The 19,308-nt window shown below is 36.5% G+C and overlaps 3 protein-coding genes across 3 annotated transcripts; 2 read left to right on the forward strand and 1 right to left on the reverse strand.

Annotated features, from left to right (window-relative positions):
* The first annotated feature begins 524 nt into the window (after window positions 1-524).
* Window positions 525-3,014, forward strand: LOC120261328. The gene is given in 4 exon segments (XM_039269182.1): window positions 525-1,074; window positions 1,076-1,755; window positions 1,757-2,267; window positions 2,269-3,014. Coding segments are annotated over 4 exon segments (1,866 nt in total). The 5' UTR covers window positions 525-699; the 3' UTR covers window positions 2,569-3,014.
* A 3,179-nt stretch (window positions 3,015-6,193) lies between these two features.
* LOC120262352 (ribosomal L1 domain-containing protein 1-like) lies at window positions 6,194-7,726 on the forward strand. The gene is given in 3 exon segments (XM_039270451.1): window positions 6,194-6,717; window positions 6,719-7,171; window positions 7,173-7,726. Coding segments are annotated over 3 exon segments (1,188 nt in total). The 5' UTR covers window positions 6,194-6,255; the 3' UTR covers window positions 7,446-7,726.
* A 961-nt stretch (window positions 7,727-8,687) lies between these two features.
* LOC120261026 (F-box/WD-40 repeat-containing protein At3g52030) lies at window positions 8,688-18,817 on the reverse strand. Its single transcript, XM_039268684.1, has 9 exons — window positions 18,528-18,817; window positions 17,746-17,934; window positions 16,358-16,412; window positions 15,396-15,494; window positions 14,072-14,175; window positions 13,068-13,157; window positions 11,639-11,781; window positions 9,956-10,040; window positions 8,688-9,254 (listed from the first exon to the last, which is right to left on the reverse strand). Exons 1-9 carry the CDS (start codon window positions 18,698-18,700, stop codon window positions 8,903-8,905), a joined length of 1,290 nt encoding a protein of 429 aa, XP_039124618.1. The 5' UTR covers window positions 18,701-18,817; the 3' UTR covers window positions 8,688-8,902.
* Between the last annotated feature and the right edge of the window lie 491 nt (window positions 18,818-19,308).

Raw genomic sequence — 19,308 nt, forward strand, 5'->3', positions numbered from 1 at the left:
AAAAAAAAAAGAAACGCATTATCTAACTTTATAAAACAAGCAGCCCAATCAAATGATTCTAAAATCATATTTCCTTTAAAAAAGCAGTCTAGATAAATAATGAGGCCAATTATTCCAAAACATTTAAAAATTTAAAATACACATACATATATATATATATATATATATATATTATTTCAAAAAAAAAGTATATTAATTAATTAATTATATAAAAATTTAGAGAATTATCTTTCTAAAATATATATAAAAAAATGCACATATAAAATTTATATCAATTAGAGATAAGGTACGTATAATTTAACAAAATAATAATTTTTAATTTAACAAATAAACCGAGAAGACCGGTATAGTTAGACTGACAAGAGTCAAGAACACAGCATCAAAACTAGAAACGTAATCTGCAAGACACCACCGGTTCACCGGATACTACTACGTGGACCGAGGGCAATTACGTAAAATCGCTCGAATCAGAACAAGTGAGAAAGATATAAAAATTCTAGCTTGACCGGGTCACCCAACCCCCGCAACACACTCTTTCTCAGCCTCACACTTTCCTTCTTCTTCTTCTTCTTCTTCTTCTTCTTCTTCTTCTTCTTTCCATTCTTCTACTAGTCTTTTTGGTCTCCAAACCATCTTCTCATGCTACCCAGCTTCAACCCTTAAAGACCAGCTGACCCTTATACCAAGACAACACTTTTGATGATGGCCGGACCTACAGCCGCCGCCTCCGCCGTCGCTGTGACTTCCGCTGGTGCTGGGGGTGAAGTTGCCAAGAATCTTGATGAGGTGTTGGCGATTCCTATCTTGCTGGCTGAGCGGGTTCGCAAGGCCGTTGCTGAGGCGGAGTCGTTCAAGTCCGAATGCGTCGAACTTGGGCGCCACGCTGATATCTTGGCCGACATGCTCCGCACGCTCCGCCAAGTCGTTCGGCGCACGGCCTCGGTTTACGAGCGCCCCGTGCGACGAATCGTTGGGGAGGTTGAGAAAGCGCTGGAACGATCCCTCGCACTCGCGCGGCGTTGTCGGCATGCTGGTGTGTTCCGCCGTGTGGTCACGATGACCACTGGCTCTACCGATTTTCCGTAAAGCTCTGACCTTGCTTGAAGCTTCTGCTGGGGACCTCCGCTGGATTCTCTCTGTTTATTCGGTTGATGATCTTGACGAGGGTGTTAGCATGCCGCCGATCGCCAGCACTGAACCGATCCTTTCCTTCGTCTGGAACCGCATCGCGGTTGTGCACATCAGTCGCAGTGGCGTCGCGCTTGCGGATTCCGCGATGATCCTCGCTAACCTCGCGCTAGACAACGATAGGTACAAAAAGATCATCATCGAGGAAGAAGGTGCTCGTCCGCTTGTCTCGCTTCTCAAGGACGGCCCCTCTGTTGAGTCCCAGATCGCCGCCGCTACCGCTCTCGCTAACCTTGCTTTCGATGGCGAGAGCGTGGCCGTGCTCCTCAGGAACCTCGTGGTTCCTGCGATTGTTCAGGTGCTATTTGATTCCCCGACGAGACTCCAAACCCTAGCTGCTCAACTGATTTCCAAGATGGCTTATCACAGTCCTGAGGCTCAAGAAGAGTTCGCTAGAGAGAACGCCATTCGACCCCTCGTCTCCCTTCTCTCCTTCGAAGTCCCCCTCGATGAACCCAAGCCCGCCGCCAAGAAACCCACCAGCATCCACTCCGTCGTCCAGATCAACCGCGATCTTGGTAAGGGTCTTAATCCCTGGTTCTTTCCATTCCGACAGCGGAAGCAGCAGGGGTGGTTCTATCCGAGACAACCATCACAATCGCATGAAAGAACGGGAGAACGAGCCTCCGGAGGTGATGCTTAAGCTCAAGGTCGCTTGCTCGGACGCTCTCTGCAAACTCTCCCGCATGTGCATCTCCAATAGCCGCAAGATTACCGAAACCAAAGGCCTACTCTGTCTCTCCAAGATCATTGAGAGAGAGAAGGGGGAGCTGCAACTCAATTGCTTAATGACAGTGATGGAGATCACTGCCGCAGCAGAGTTAGACGCTGACCTCCGCCGTTCTGCTTTCAAGACGAATTCCCCTGCTGCCAAGTCTGTGGTTGATCAGCTTCTAAGTGTGGTGTTGCAGGGGAACATCCCAGCTCTGCAAATTACGGCAATGAAAGCTATCGGCTCATTGGCTCGCACATTCCCCGCCCGGGAGACGAGAATTTTGAGTCCTCTAGTCAACCAGCTCAGCCATTGGAATCCTGATGTTGCAGCAGAAGCTGCCAGAGCACTGGGGAAAGTTTGTCCAGAGTGAGAACTTCCTCTGCGTTGAGCACTCCAAGGCCATTATTGAGTTCGGGGCAGTGACTCCTTTAATGAGACTGTTGAAATTGGGGGAGAAAACACAGTTGCCCGCATTGATACTACTCTGTCTTCTTATTATAAATGTGCCAAACAATGAAGATATTGAGCGTTCAAAGGCATTGACTGCTCTTGATGTGTTGACTCGGTCCCCTGTTGCTCAAGATAACTCTGTCAAGGACTTGCTCGACAGGGCCATGGAAAGTCTTGAGTTTTATCATGTTACCCATGCTCATCGGCACACATAGGATATCATTTGCTAAATAACACTGGTTGGAAATGCTGGACAATGATGGTGTTTGCTTGGGAGAACAGTTGCTTCAAAAAGCTCTAGCTCTGATATTAGTTAGATAGAGGTGATTTCAGGTTTCAAGGAGGATAAGAAATTTTATCTTGTTTGATCTTCTCAATTGCTTTGTCTCCTGGAAAATCATAAAAATTCTTGGCTTGGCACGCACTTCTTCAAGCTTAGAAGTTAGAAGGAAGCTTATTATGGATCAAGTTGTTGAGGACGTTTCAGGTTGTACATAAATTAGAGAGCATTCTTTGACTTGAAAATGAGCAAACACGGTATTGATTCTGTGGTATTCTTGTGTTATTTTTTTACTTGGCCTCTTCCCTCAGGTACTATTGGTTACTAACATTGTTATTATGTCATCTTTGGTGCACCATTCAAATTTATCCCCTTTTAGCATATTCTATATCACAAAATTTTGGTAATCTCTTTTTTCTTTTTTCCTTCAGAATTTCAAGCAAATAACAAAATGTTCCATGAGCATTTACATAAGAATACCATTTCATGAAAATATGAAATCGTGATGCTCTTTTGGGATTTTAATGTATATATATATATATAGCACCCATAAGAATTAAATTACATTTCTATATCCTTTAGAAATTGTTTTATCTGTTGATCAGATACACAGAAATTATACACACACACACACATATATATATATATATATATTGAGCTATATTATTAGTAGTTATCAATTTATCAAACTTTTTAAATACTGATGCAGGTTGTTATGACATAAGCAAATAAAATTAATAACTTCCCTTAGTTTCAAAATTCCATGCCTGGGAACTTGCGGCCAATTTGTTGAAAGTTATCAGTTAAGTACTTTAAGCAACTTACCACACTTGAGCTGTTCTACACACTGCCCTTGAAAGTTCCCTCCCATGTCTATGGTACATAGCCTTTTGCATATTAGAGGTTTATATTTGTGCTTGTATTAGTGTTTGATTGAATAGCACACAATAATCATCAGTTATTGTTAGAACATGATATGTATAATTTATATAGTTGATTGTCAAATTGAAATTTCAATATCTTCCTCTAACTCAAATATGAATTTATCTTGAATTTGCAATGTGGTGTTTGCTGTAGATCATGTTTGAATTATCATTGGATTTCATGAAGATATCCCTTGAGAAGCTCCACCCTATCAAAATTTATAGCACTTTCTAACCTGCTTTTGTAGAATTTATGAGGCATTGCAAGGTGCTATGATAATTGCAGATGATGCCTTATTGTTGTGTTACGAAATAGATGTTTTCTACAGAATCATACATACATGATGGGGAATCGTAGGTCAGGATGCTATTTAATGGATTTTAGGTTTCCAATCAAGGTACAATTCTTCCTTCAGTATAATATCATAGTTTCTATAGGTTAGCATATGCTGAGTAATTTCTTGATAGGATTTAAGACTTAGGAAGAAGCTGTTTGTTATCAAGTTTAATGTAAATTTCTAATTCTGCTATATATTTATCATATGTAAATATTTTGAAATAATGTGCAATAAAAAGAGCTACATATCAATAATGAGAAAGATACTGCAGAAAAATTTGGTAAGGTTTACTCCATTGACTTTCTTTGGTTTGCCACATAAATCTAAAAACCAAAATATTTTTCTTAAGTTAAGTTTGGTCTGTGTCAGCCAGTCAGCCAATTGTTGTAATTGTTGCAATGATCAGTAAAGGTTCAGGAATGACTATCTCAAATTTACATAGATATGTCGGATTTGTTGGCTGCATGTTCTATGTTTTGGACAGAAAATGAACAGTGTTTTACCTGATACTCATTGCCATCTATGGCAAGTGATGTCAACATTGCATGCAAGGGAATGAAAATTATTATATTGTTTTAATCTCGTTGAGCTATGATCAGTGGTGTTTTTCTGAGCTTTTCTGTTTTGATATGTTCCATTCCGGTTTTAAATTGATCATGTTTGTTTAGGTTATGCTGTTTAAATTGCTGGATGGTAAGATTGAGGGTAGCATATGTCCTGAGGAAATAAAGGAGTGTGTGCACCATTTCTTCAGGTTTGGATGCTCCTGTTCATCGACATTTTTTTATTTTGGTTGCCCATATGAATATGGCAGTTTACTTTAGATCTGTTGAAGCTTTCAACCAGGTGAAGTTGCGGATTTGATATGCTTTTATCTGCTGCTAATGATGTTCATGTACATTTGTTCATGGTTTGCTTGACATTTAACATGGTTTTGCTTCTAATTTGGCATGGATGTCAACTGATAAAATTGCCAATGAATGCGGCTAAACTAGTGTACTTCTTTGGATGGTCCATCTTTTTCTATTTTTCTGAAACTATAAGCCCTAACCAGCAAGGCCCATATATTTTACCTGTTATTCCATTTTGGTAGCTCCCACAAATGTTTTACAGAAATTATTCCCTAGTGAATCATTTTGTGCACTATTTGGATGCATCTGAAATCTTAGCGATTTTGACTCTTTGGATGATAAACCGGCAAGTAGATGCTCAAAGACCTAACTTTTGTTGTCTAGAATATTGCATGTGCCATTAGCTGTGAATAGATTTGGCTTGAGTTCTCACAGCAAACTTGTTAAAAAGCTTGGGATGAAGATTATATCAATTCAAGGCTTCTGAGGTGCAATAGCTCATTAGTTGAACATGATTTTTTATTTTTTTTTAAGAGATGGAGAAGAGACACACGGGTTTATATTGTTATGTATGACAAGGTTATTAAATATATATATATATATATATATATATATATATGTAAACCCCCAAAATTAATTATATATATATATATATATGTTTTTTATATGGACAAGTCTAATGTAAAAGATGTGTGCAGATGTGGAATTATTACATTTGTGTCAATAGAGTAAGAAAGAGATTGGAGCATTTGTGTATGGATGTGGAATTATCATACTTGTGTCAATAGAGTAAGAGATTGGAGCATGTTTCTTCGGTAGAACACATGACCACTCAAGAAATTAAGTATTAATAGTCTAAAACATTGGCAAAAAATCATTCTTTCCTCTGAAAAATTGTTTGTGTATATATATTTATAAATAGCCATGTTAACCTATCATGTTTGTAGGATTATGACAATGTTTGTATGTGTTTATTTCTTTAAAAAAAAATTTTTCTATTTATGCGGCATATAATATAACACTTGGCAGCTGAGGTCGACTGACCATGCTAGTTAATCTTGCACACCATCATGTGTCAATATAACAATAGATTTATTTTTTTATATTTACTACTATAAAAATGTTGCTTCATAAAATAAATTTTTTAAAAAACTAATAATAATAACAGATTATTTTAAGTTAACAATACTTTTTAATATAAACTTTCTTAATATATTAAGGCATCAATCATATGAAATATAAATTATCTTATTATATGGAAATACGAAATATATTTTTAGGACTTTTAGTAGAAACCTATGATAAATATATTTATCACAATGGTGGTCTCTAAGTTTTTATAATAAAAATACAATTGAAATTTTATTAGATCATTATTAAAGTAAGCAATTTCGCTAATTTTCAGGGGGTGTCAAGTAAAAAACCCTTATAAAATCCCAATCTTCTCATATTAGGGTTTTGGGTTCTTCGTGTGAGACGGCGTACCCCGAGCTTTTGGCCTCTCCCTTCAATGGCTTCCACCGATGCTCAGTTGGCGCCGCCGGCATCCCGTGTCAGCCGTGAGGCAGCAGGCCGCGCGGTGGATGCTCTTCTCAAGTGGATGCGTGGGCAGGCTAAGCAACGCAAAGCTCAGCTCCTGGAGCACGACGATCTCCTCTACCTCGTGCTTACCCTAAAGAAGATCCCTCCCAAAGGCCGCATCAACGCCTACCGGATCCCTCTCCCCCACCACCTCTACGACCTCTCTTCCACCTCCGCCTGCCTCATCGTCGATGACCGCCCCAAGTCCCCTCTCTCCGCCGCCGCTGCCCTTGATGTCGTCCGCTCCCTCGCCCTCCCCGTCTCTGAGGTCATCCCACTTTCCAAGCTTCGCTCCGATTACCACCCGTTTGAGGCCCGCCGCCGCCTTTGCGACTCTTATGACTTGTTCTTCGCTGATCGCCGTGTCATTCCATTGCTTCCCAGGCTCATTGGGCAAGCACTTCTTCAAAAAGAAGAAGATCCCGCTGCCTCTTGAACTGTCCCGCAAGTCTTGGCCGGAGCAGCTCCGGCAGTGCCTTGGTTCGACCCTGCTGTATCTCCGGTCGGGAACTTGCAGCGGGCTAAAGGTCGGTAGGGTTTCACAGGACCGGGATCAAATCGTTGACAATGTGCTCGCCGCCATCGATGGTGCTGTGCAGCTCGTGCCAAAGAAGTGGTCCAATGTTAGGTCTCTACACCTCAAGTCAGTGGAGTCCGTAGCCTTGCCAATCTATCAAACATTGCCCGAATTGGGTTTGAAGATTGAGCCTTTGCAGAAGGAGGAGGAGAGGAAACAAGAGCAAAAGGAGGATGATGCTGCTGATGAAGTTGTATTACAGACCCCCAAGCTATCACAGAGTTCTAAGAAGAAAACTAAGAGGAGGGGAAGGATCCACGAAGGACTTCTACCCTGATAGTCATGGGATGCTTGAACAAGGGGATGACAAGAAGGTCGGTCTGGACGATGACATTGCTGTTGAAGGTTCGGAAAGGTTGATAAAGAAGAAGAGGAAGAAGGAATTGAAGGTTGGAAAAGAAAAAACTGACAAGAAAGATGGTTTACCATTGATGATGGATGGAGACTTTGCTGCTGAGGATGAATTGAAGGATAACAGTAAAGTGAAGAGCTTGAATGGCAAAAAGGTGAAGAAAGTTAAAAAGAGTAAGGTGAGAACTTAAACAGATTGATTTAAAAATGCCTGCTTGTTTTTTTGTTTGTGGCTTGAGCTTTATTTATTATCAGAAGGGATTTATTGTATTCCTTTTCTAGTATTCGCCTTCTGATCTGTCATCCATGTTTTGACTTCTTTTTGGTATGATAAGGAGATATAATCTATGTTGGTCTCTTCATCTTGTTCACTTCACTTGTTGTTTTGCAAGATTGAAGCAGAAAGCTAGGCATGTTCTTTTGAATTTTTATTCAGTTATGATGAGGAAATTAATCAAAGGCATGTTCTTGATGAGAGTGTATGAGTGTGCAATTTGCTGCTGTTAATATTGTTCAATATTGCATATGACCACGGTCCCTGCACTGCAGTTCCCGGATTATTTTTAAATTTTTCTTAAAATTAAGTGGTTTATTGAAAAATATAATATCAAAATTAGTCCTTCTACTTTTCTTTCTTTTTAGTCTCTCTACTTAGAAATACTCTCAAATAATCTGAAGATATTAAAAGTAAAAAATTAAATTAAGTCATTTTTAAGAGTAGAGGGATTAGTGGAGCGCATTTCTCAGTAGAAGGACTAAAAAAAGATAAAAAGTATAAAAACCAATTCGGGTATTATACTTTTATTGAATGGTTTATCTTTTCTTCTCTCCACCTCTCATCTGATCCTTAACTGAGCTCGCCCCTTGCCAACCTAGCCTTGTGGGCGCTGGGCGAGCTTGCCCTGGACCAACAGTCTCACTGGAGCCAGCCTCTGGTGAGCCAAGTAGAGGCTCCTCAGGGTGGGACAATTTCCCTCAGACATGGGCTTGTCTAGGGTCTGAGACAAGCTCCTTCAGCCATGGAGAAAACTTACCTTGTCCGGTGAGTCATGTTATGGCTTCCCTTGGTGGGGCAGATCCACAAGGCTGGGGCTATGCAGGCTTGCTCAGCCCTTATGCAAACATAGTGAAGCTAGCTCGTTCAGCCTGGGTGAGCTCGAGCTCAGCTAGTAACCAGTTGGGAAAAAAAAAACCAAAAGCAATAGTAGGTATAAGATGTTTTCCTACAAAACCACAAGTTGATGAGGTAAGGACCTAGAGGTTTTCTAAAAATAATTGCTAATAACTCAAAAGTCCTTTTCAGTCTTATTGACGAGCCAAAACTCGTAACTGCACCAATGCCTTCGCATCAATAATAATTGCTTATTTTCCTGTTGGTTTAATTAATGTCTCATTTTATGTGCCGCATATCTTCAACCGGTGTTCCTGCAAGCTTTAGTTTAATCTAAATTCATCATTTATGTTGTCTTACTCAAAATGTTTACCCGGCTTTCTTTCTCCTTTTTCATCTGACAAATAACAAATAGTGAACTCCAGGCTGTACCCATAACGGATGGTATTAGACTGAAACAAATGCCTGGATATGAAAAAGTTCATATGAAGATTAACAATAGTGTGTTCACTGAAGCACATACCTAAAAGTTTCTACTTATGCTGAAAACCTCCACATCCTGATATACTTCTGTCCATGTGTAGTAACTATCTTGTTCATTCCAACGGCAAGACGAGTAATGGGAGGGCGCCTATACCTAAGAATGCTATCTAAGTTGGAGTCATCACCGAGACTTCTGCCCTTTATTACTTCAACCATATCATGGCCGGTACTTGTTGGGGCTGCATCAGCCACAAAGCTTGAAAGAACTTCACCAGTGTCTTGATTTAGAATGCGAAGCACACCATCGAGACCACCAACAGCCAACGATGATGAATAATTGGCAAGATGATGCACAGCATAGATCACATTTGGACTAGCTCGGGTCTCCCATAGTGGTCTCAAAGTCCTGAAACAATGAATTAAGATAACTATTTTTGTGTTATAGAGGAATTTCCACTAATAAGTCCAGTCCATGGGTATCTTTTAGAAATGATTCGAGAATACCATTTAACATAATTAAAGCCATAATGCAAACAAACTTCAGTATGCATATTCAGATTACCGTAATCACATAATTCATACCTACCAGGCTGCCCTTGTTCTTCTTTGGATGTATGCAAGGAGCTGTATACTCAGAACGTCCAATATTAACTAGAATGATTGACATCTAAAAGTTTCATGAATTTGGGATAACAGGAAATTTATTAACCATGTTATCCATCGTGCTTACGTGACTTGATCTCCTTAAAGATAGCGAAAATCTCCCCTATGTTATTAAATATAAAGAATAACCAATGTGTAAAACATACATGAAAACAACTACTATTGAAAGAATGGTGATACAAAATTGGAATAAATGACATTAAGCATGTAAAACCCACAGATCATATCAAGCATGACTGATGATTCTATCCTAGTAGACATACTAAAATTATGCTTCAAAACTAGAATCCTTTGATCATAAGCTAATGGACAGTGTACATGTCTATTATGTTCACATGATATGTTTGAATGATGATAATGTCTAAAGACATATTAAACCCACAATAAATTTCTTATGGCATAGGATGTGCTTGAATGACAATGGTGTATGCTTGAGTTACTAACCGTAGATCCCAGCAATGAGCATAACCGGAAGTAGAACCCGCATACACTCGATATGAACTTGTGTTAACAAACAAGGTCTTCATCCCTATTTAAGATAGTTAACAAACATATAAAAATGTGAAGTATATATAATTCATTAGCGAAACAAAAGAAAATCAGCAACAAAATCCTAGCGAACCCCATTATCAACAAACTAGCCACCACATGCCCAATGTTATATTAGAAGCCCCTTTTTTCTTCTTAAAGTAAATCTGGCACTTGCATGTGGCAGATTCAACTGAGCCCAAGACTTCCTCATCACACATTTTGAAGGCAATCATCAACAAGAAACAAGTCTTAATATTGAATGAGATTCTAGTTATATGATTACTCAAGAGAACAACACAGTGGAATTCAATGCAGTATACAAGACCAGATATACACAAGTTCCCTAGAACCTGTAAGGTTCCTTTGTTTTTCTGGTATGAAAAAAAATCAATTATCTTGCTATTATTAATTGTCAATCATTTAACTATATGAATGACAAAATTCAATAGTCAATCAAGTCATTATCAGTATTCTTATAATATAAATAAATGACAAAAATAAACCAAAAAAAAATCAAATCAATTTCATATTATTTAACAGTAAGTGTTCTAATGCGCTAGAGACTATAAAAAAAAATATATGTATTGCTCAAATTTATATTGTGTTACAAGATACTTTGATGTTGCTAAATATAATATGCAATGATTGCCGAACAATATAGACGGCATCAAGCCAGAGTTCCTCAGTTCACTCATGTTTGGCATAGTTCAGCTCAAGTGAAAGGTCAGGGAACCCAAGCATGAGTTGGAATTGTACCCATTATGATATTATCAAGCTATCAAGCTGTGAAAGGGTTTCTCATATTTTTGCAGTATTTCCAAACAAATCACAAAGTAGGAACTTCGAAACTAACAGGTGTTGACTGCAAGAATCCTTTTGCACCTATCAAGGTGCAGATCTTTATTCTAAGCACTTGAATTATTCCTTAAGAAGTCACTCCATTTCATTATAAATGATCCTCTTCTTAATCTCGTCATCATTTACCTCAAAAAGAAAATGCGAGGATTAAACTCCCTGTCATGCTGATTATGGTCATTGATGCATATTAATCATATCATCTCAATCATCTCCATAAATTTTATTCTCAATCCACTCCACCTCCATTTCTGTAGTCATTTTTCGTTTTGCAAGTCTACCAACCCACAAAGTTCACCATCAAAGTTCACCATCACCCATTTATTTTCTCTTCATTGTCTGTTAAAATAATATCTTCTAGCAGGCATGGCTCATTCCCATAGCTTAAATTGCCACATTAGCCTGAAGGGCCAAGATGATCAATCACAAGTTATTTCACTTCCATAATTATTCCAAAGATGGTATTAAGCTTGGAGAAGCTGGATTAAGTTAGGATAAACTAATTTACACAGCACGTCTAATAGGCATATTCACTAGATTCTCCCCAGTAAATAAATTTTATAAATTGAATCAAGAGAACAAAAATATGTATCATCTTCAACTACATATATTATTTTCAACTGTAGAGAACTAGTTTTAAACTTTTAATCTTTCACGTACTAATGATACTAAGATACAGATATTGAACTTTTTTGAATGATCAACAAAGTTATGTTGTACATCAAAGATTGCAAAATTAACCTGTAGGTGAGATAGAAGATTTCAGAAAACCCAATTGTTCACCAGATGAGATATCTGCAATGGCTACATGTCCATATGTAGAACCACCAAGAATTAGCTGATCCTCGGTTAAGGCTATGCATGTCAGTGGTGCAGAATGCATCCTGCAATTATAATCAACCTATCATAAGTAGAGAGTCTCACTTAACCTTTGAAGAACATTACATATAGGATTCTGCAAAGTCTGGAGAAAAGAAAATGAAGGGGCAAAGTACTGATACATGATTAAGAAGAAAAGGCATCAAATTAGTATGCAACTAAAAAATCACATTTTAACTACTAACACATGGGAACAGATCCATCGATGGATAATAAATCACTCAAGACAAGAGGTTAAGTCCTCCAAAGCTACCAAAATCCTTCTCAAACAAAGATATTACTGAGGAACGACAACAAGGTGGAAGGAGGACATTTGCAGGATCTAAACACACCCCAGAATGAGAGACATTCATTTGGACTGAAATTTCTATTGAATTTTTCCTTTTTTAATTATTGGTTGCAAATCAGCCCATGACTGAAATCCTTGAATGTACTCAGGCTTGCATGATCTTACCATGACAGTACAATTGTATTAAGGGCATGCACTACCATAATGTATGATTGTAGTGCTCGCATGCATTACCTTGCATATACTTACCACAGGTCCTTGATTGTATTTCTCGCGTGTACCAAACATTTCTGTACATTTCTGAAGTTCACAAATACAGCCTAAAATCCCAGATCATGGCACAAAACCGTATATATCTTCTTGTTATTGTCTTTGGCAATTATAATATAATGTCTTCAATCATCCAAATATGTGATAATTATCCCTTGTTTAGAAAGGGGAAGCAGAGGTTTAACTACTTCGCTTTAGAAGCGTAAGAGATAAGGTGATCTTAATTCCTTCTCCAGCATCTACTTCTATACTCTCAAAACTATCAAAAATTAATGCTTCCGTTAATACTTGTTAAATGGCATAAAAATCTGTCATGTTGATACAAAGTTCCTTATTTTCATGAACTCTTGATTTTCTGTTCTAGATATTGGATAGAATTACATGATAATCCATCCAATCCAACAACCTCACTAATTCCCAGTAAGATACCACCCTAACAAGATTTCTGATGAAACAGTATAACTCATCTCAAACAAGTAAGTATGAATACATACAATTGAAGCTCACTACATGTTGGGGGACTATCTGTGAATTATCAGGCCATTGTCCTAACAGCTAGCCATTTAGATAAATATAAGGGATGTTCTCACCAAGAGAACTATCAATACCTTTCTGTTTCACAAAACTTGGCTAACCCATTTTAGGAAGTGTACATTCTTCAAACCCACAACTAAAACAGAATTTCAAGGAAACAACAGAATTGAATACTGTCAAAATAATTTGTGCCTTTACCTAATAATTCGAGTGCAACTCCCACTATACAAATCAAATATACGAGCCCTGCCATCCTCACACCCCATCGCTGCCTCTGGATCAATATACCTATTTTTGAATATCAGTGGCTAAATAAGACATACAGAGAAATGACTAAAATAGAAAAGATGGAATAATCAATGCAAAAAACTAAAGAGATTAAAATAATTCAAATAAAAAAGAATAGATTGTTGTATTCATAAAAAAAGAGAGGCAGTAATACATAGTTTATGAACTAAATCAAAAAATTTCTCGAGAGAGAGACAGATTTTGTATCATAAATATAGAAAATCTGAAAGCATCCAAAGAAGACCTTAACCAATTATCTCAATTTCATGTTTTCATTCGTAAGTTCAAAAGAGGAGTTAATATATTAAAATCATTGCATCCAAATGATCTATTAGAAACATGCAAATCTGTACTCCAACATTTTGAGCTTTAACTCTAGCACCTTTGCAGTGGGATGTTCACGAAACAGCTATGAAAGAGATTTACTGTTAACCTTGCTGAGATAGTATAGATGATGAATTTGTACAGGGATGATGTAAAGCTTACGTGCTTAGACTTGTAAAGATGTGTGACAGTGTGAGGACAAGTTTAAGATTAGTTGATAGAAGTTCCATAATTATCAAGGATTTCCATAAGGAGCCAAAAGAAGTGAAACAGAAGGACCTGAAATAAACATTTGACCAGTCTCCACTAGAAAACAGATAGTGTCTGAGACTCTGAGGTTGCTGTAGAAACATAATAAAAGTAAAAGAATAACAAATATTTCATGCAGGATGTTTTCATCAGTAGGATAAAGAAATGCATGCTGATTGCTACATAACAAATATATATATATATATATATGTATATGTGTATATATATGTTAAGTTACGAATATAATCACATATTCCCTTAGTAAGGTGGTTTTTAACGTTCAGAAATGAATATGCGCAAAAGATAGTAAAATTTAGTGGGCTATATTGAAATTCACATACCCCATGCATAAGCCACGTGTTAAGGTACTTTCACGTGATCGGAAGATGCTTCTGCGCCCATTCCGCCTCCAAATGCATAGTTGAGATCCAGTTATACCAACAATCTAAGAAATTAAAGAAAGACTTGCCAGAGTTATGAAATTTCATTAATCAACTCTAAAATCTTTTGTTGCCAAATGAGAAAAAGTAGAAGACAATCTAGTGATCTACTAATAATGATCATTTTAGGTCTAGGCTAGGCATCAAGATCGTAAGAATGCATCATATAATATACTTATTGGAAAAAATCAATGCAAGAATTCATGAGCCTCCATATAAATAGAGACTTGCCAGAGTTATGAAATTTCATTAATCAACTGTAAAATCTTTTGTTGCCAAATGAGAAAAAGTAGAAGACAATCTACTAATAATGATCATTTTAGGTCTAGGCTAGGCATCAAGATCGTAAGAATGCATCATATAATATACTTATTGGAAAAAATCAATGCAAGAATTCATGAGCCTCCATATAAATAGATAAAATCCACATACAAGTCCACAGAATAACTTGAGTATCCAAGCAACATAATAATAGTGATAACGTGGCCAAAATTAGAATTTTAAGCACATTGAAAAACTAATCCATACAGAATGTGTGGTTGCACATTTAAAGAAAAGGCCATCTATTTGGTTGATGATTTGAATCCCACACACCCTAACAACTCCAGCAGAGTAAAGTCCATGAATTACCATTCTTCACTAGTTTCACACACACAAACACGCCGCAAAATCTACCATCAATCCTTCTTACAAAGGTTGGCCAATGAGCATTACATATCCCAACTTGACTTAACAAGTATTTGGTTTACATCTAACATGATATCAAAGCTTTATTAATTAGTTCATTTATAACATGACAAACAAAAAGACTAGAACATATCAAAAGGCATACTAGAGTAACTAATAGTCCCACATTGGTCGATACAGTAAACTTGGACTAAATATACACATTTGGGTATCTCACCCTATTAGCTTACTTTTGGGGTTGAATTAGGCCTAGACAATAGGCATTTGGTTTGCACCTAACAATTTTAAGAATTATATTCACCAAAGACACATTTTCTGCTATGGTCTAAAGAATTTTGTAATTTCTTAAACTCAATCATTTAGTTTTAATAACAGAATGATGGCAAATCCAATTTAAAGTCACAACTGGCTTCAGGAAAAAAAAATCAATTGTACAACAACTACATTGATAAGAGTGCAAATAAATTCAGCAAACAACTCACAAAAACAATGTTTACAGAGAAAACCTTAAAAGACTTCATTCACATAAGCTATTCACCTTGTTCTCATCAAAATCATAATCAACCAATGGGTCCAAGCCAGAAAACGAATACTGATTCAAACATTTGTAGTTTTCCGATGACCACAGCCGCAATAACTGAAACAATTTCATTGAACTAAAAAATAGATTTAAATGTATATAATAAAAAATGCACATAAAAAAGTAGATATACTCACAAGACCAATGCCAGCAATCTATTAAAAAGTAGGAAAGGAGCAATGTATGAATAGAAACTTTTAGAAATATGTGCCAGTAAAACACCAACAGCGTAAACACATGAAGCTGAAATGTAAGTGTCGCCAGCCATTTAGAAGGGTACAACCAGCAGCCCTTAGTAAGTCAGATATTTTATTACAGGCAACTACAATTTATACATCTTTAATGTTAACTAATTATCAAGGACTGTATCAAGCCATGTAAACATCCCTGTTTAGAATCTAATACAATAATTGTTCATTAAGTGACAAATTTTCTCTTAATTGCATGTGACAATCCCCATTCCCTTTTGGGGACAAGATTGAAAATGAAGAATTTATCTCAGAAAGTTTACAAGAAGAGCAGCATAAGTTCCCAATTATTGAAGTGGATTTAAGATCTAAAAATAACCTGCTTACTTATAAAGATGGCTCTCTAAGCACATATTTTTTTTATTTTTTCATTCAACTAGACACCTAGTATATCAAGAAACTTGGATCATTGGCCTCAAAATTCTAACTTATATGCATCATAATAGTGCTAGCTGCAAGAAGTTTTATGCAGTGCAGTTTGCAACATGCCCTTTAGCTCCAAGCACCGTAGGCACCAGCCTCATACTTTTAAGTAAGCCCAAGGTAATGTAATATAACGAATACAACATTTCTACTAACTAACCAAAAGAACCAAATAAAATATGTCACAATATACTTATGTAGTAACAACTAACAAGCATATCCACAGTGAAAATATTAATGGCTACAGACCTTATCCTCTCCTCCTGTGAGAATCACACCCCTCTTCATACGACAAATATTAACCCTATTGAAAAATATCAAATATCAGATTAAAGTGGCAGATAAGAACATTTAGTTAAAGATTTGAAATACGCCCATGTGTTTACCTAAATGAACTCAAATTTCTAGTGCCTAAGCAAAACAAAGAAGCAGAATCATGAGGTTATCTTCTTAGGATCCCTTAAAACTGACCTTTATCTAGGTTAAAGATCCAGGTAGTTTATTCAGTATGTTCTCTCCTTTAGCTGCTGATCTAGCAGTTCTTCATCTTCTCTTTTTTCAGGAGAACAACGAAGCAAGGAGAAAAATTCTTTAAAACAATGTGCCTTAAATATAAAATTCAACCCTCTTTGCCTTAGTCTTCCATATCAAAAAGGAAAATTACAAAGGCTAGTTAACCAAGGAAGACCAATACACAAATTTATAAGCATTATAACACGAATGGTTTTTAGACAAACTAAAGAAGATAAGGCCTCTTTCACTTTAAACTACACACAATCATGATTAATAAATTGCTTCAATACAAAACTGGAAACATACTCTCTAACATAAATGTTAGTTAACATTTTCGTCATTCATGTCCCAACAAAATTTTTTAGCAAAAGATCAGTTGTAACAATTTTTATCAACTTGTCCAGAAAAAGAATCCCTACACAAAATAGCACATGAATGTCCAAGTGTCCAACCTTCTAACACCCCACTTTTTTCTCAACTTGTGTGTCCATCTTATTTCTTCTTCTTATTCATGTGTTTAACACCTTTTTCTTCAATATTCATTATCTTTCAAACTTTTCCCAGATAGAAGCATAAATAATACATATATGATCAGTTAAGAGAAATAACAAGGCAACATCATATTTGTATGACCAAGATTTAACAACCTAAACATACAACATTTCAAACCCTAATAGCTAACTTCAACAAGTCCGAGTTCTAGCTATTTTGCTATAGTAGAATTTATTTTAGACAGCCTTATCAATTTCTCCGAAGTACTAATGCAAAGGACACATGTGGAAAATTTTGGTCGATGAAATATGTGATAAGTCCAGTTTACATAATTCTCAAGTGTTAGATTAATTAATGTAACTTAATGACAATTTCTTAAGTACCCAAAAATTGTTACAAGTTGAGTTATGTTGACAATTATAACAATTTGACTCATATTATAAAAATATTCTCCATCTTTCTGTAAGTGAACATAAAAGATTGTGAAATTACATTCTGTCCCCTTCTTGCTACTGACCAAGATATGAATGGAATAAACCTTTCAAAAAAAATCGCTAAATAAAGGGGACAAAATAGTGAATCCTGCAGCAGTCAGGAGCCATGGTCATAAAGATGACACAAAATAAGCAAACCTGGAAGAATGACCATTCCATTGATGAATTTCCGTTGAACCGCTTAAAAAGGACACCCTATGTTGTTCCAGAGCCAAATCCTTCAGCGTAGCTATGGATGCTTGTGGGAAACTTTTATCATACTTAGCAAAAGGATTCTTTTTATAATATAAATCTTCTACCAATGTGGATGTGTAGATAATCTTCTGCCTGCAATAAATTAACTTGAGAAAATAAGCACAGTATAATGATGTTCCCAAACAGATCATGGATCACGTCACAATTGCTAGGAGCACAGGAACCACTACTCTTAATCAAACATTTCAACCCAATAAGAACTAACCAATAATCTTTAGAGATGCTATCACGGTCGCATAGTAAGATCAATTTTTGAAATTTTTAAATCCAATTCTTAAAGTCTTAAAGGAACCTAACCTGAAACTGGATCTCATGAATATATAAGTACATTTTTGGGCACAAAGTAGGATTGTTTCAGTTTTTTTGAGCAACCACCTTTGAAACTTCACAACAGGTGTTGTTAGATTCAAACCTCCATAGCAATTCTATTCTATCATTTTTTCCCCCAAATGAATCATGCCCCGACTGGATTAGCACAATATTAACTAAAAAGTTGGCATCTTTCGGAGCATTGAAAGAATTAAAACAACAAATTTTCTTTTTCCCCCTCTAATTGGTCACAAAAACACAAGCACACGAGATTCGCAAGACAAAAGGAATTAAAACAAAAGCCTTAAATAATACTAGAATGAACAGAAGAAAAGCAAAGAGATAAAAGCACCGGCCATGATTTGCAAACAGCGGAGCAGCGGACAAGATCGAAATGGTCGAGAAGAGTGAAGATGGCGCAGAGGATATCCGCACCAAGAGACTGAGCTGAACCGAGATAATCTCCCGTGTTTCTCATGGTTTTGCTCCTGGATCGTGTGCCAGCGTCGCTGTGGCTGCTGCTATCCATCTTCCTCTCGGCCTCGATCTTTCTTTCAATCTGATTGCAATTTGCAATTGCAGCTGATGCGAGAATTCGAGAGCAGAGCTTTATTCAGCAATCACGTTCCTTTGGATAGCGTTTCGCTTCTGCGGTTTTAATGTTTATTTATTTTTGGTTTTTGTCATTATTGGCAAAAATGAGTTAATTATTTTGCCCTTTTTAAAAATAATAATAAGAAGAATAAGAATAAGAATGATAACCTATAACATTTGAGTTGATTTTTTATTTTTTTTATTTTTTTAAAAGCTGCAAACGTCTGTTTGTATAACACTTGATTGTGGGCACAAAAATTCAAACTCTCATCACTCCACCTACCATATGAGAGATTTATTTTTAATGTTGTTAATTACAAAGTAGTCTTACCATTTGTGTTGAAATTTTTTTAGTAGAAAAATTTTTTTAGAAAATATTATAAAAAAAAATTAAGTTAAGTGGTTCTTTATATTGAACAGGTTATTATAGTTCATGAATATATTGCCTACATTTTTTCCTACAAATGCTTATTTCAAAAGCATTGCTAGATTTTTTATTTTAATAAGTGATAAGTATTTTTTATTTGAAAAAATTAAAGACAT

This window comes from Dioscorea cayenensis, chromosome 5 (genome assembly GCF_009730915.1).
Source record: "Dioscorea cayenensis subsp. rotundata cultivar TDr96_F1 chromosome 5, TDr96_F1_v2_PseudoChromosome.rev07_lg8_w22 25.fasta, whole genome shotgun sequence".
Taxonomy (NCBI): Eukaryota; Viridiplantae; Streptophyta; class Magnoliopsida; order Dioscoreales; family Dioscoreaceae; genus Dioscorea; species Dioscorea cayenensis.

Excerpts from the sequence above, each read along its gene's own strand:
- LOC120261026 (XM_039268684.1), bottom strand. The coding sequence starts at position 18,700 with ATGGATAGCAGCAGCCACAGCGACGCTGGCACACGATCCAGGAGCAAA. Across the intron at positions 14,176-15,395 it reads ATGATTTTGATGAGAACAAG|ATTGTTGGTATAACTGGATC; the intron begins GTGAATAGCTTA and ends TTAATTTCTTAG. Across the intron at positions 13,158-14,071 it reads ACACGTGGCTTATGCATGGG|GTATATTGATCCAGAGGCAG; the intron begins GTATGTGAATTT and ends ATTCAAAAATAG.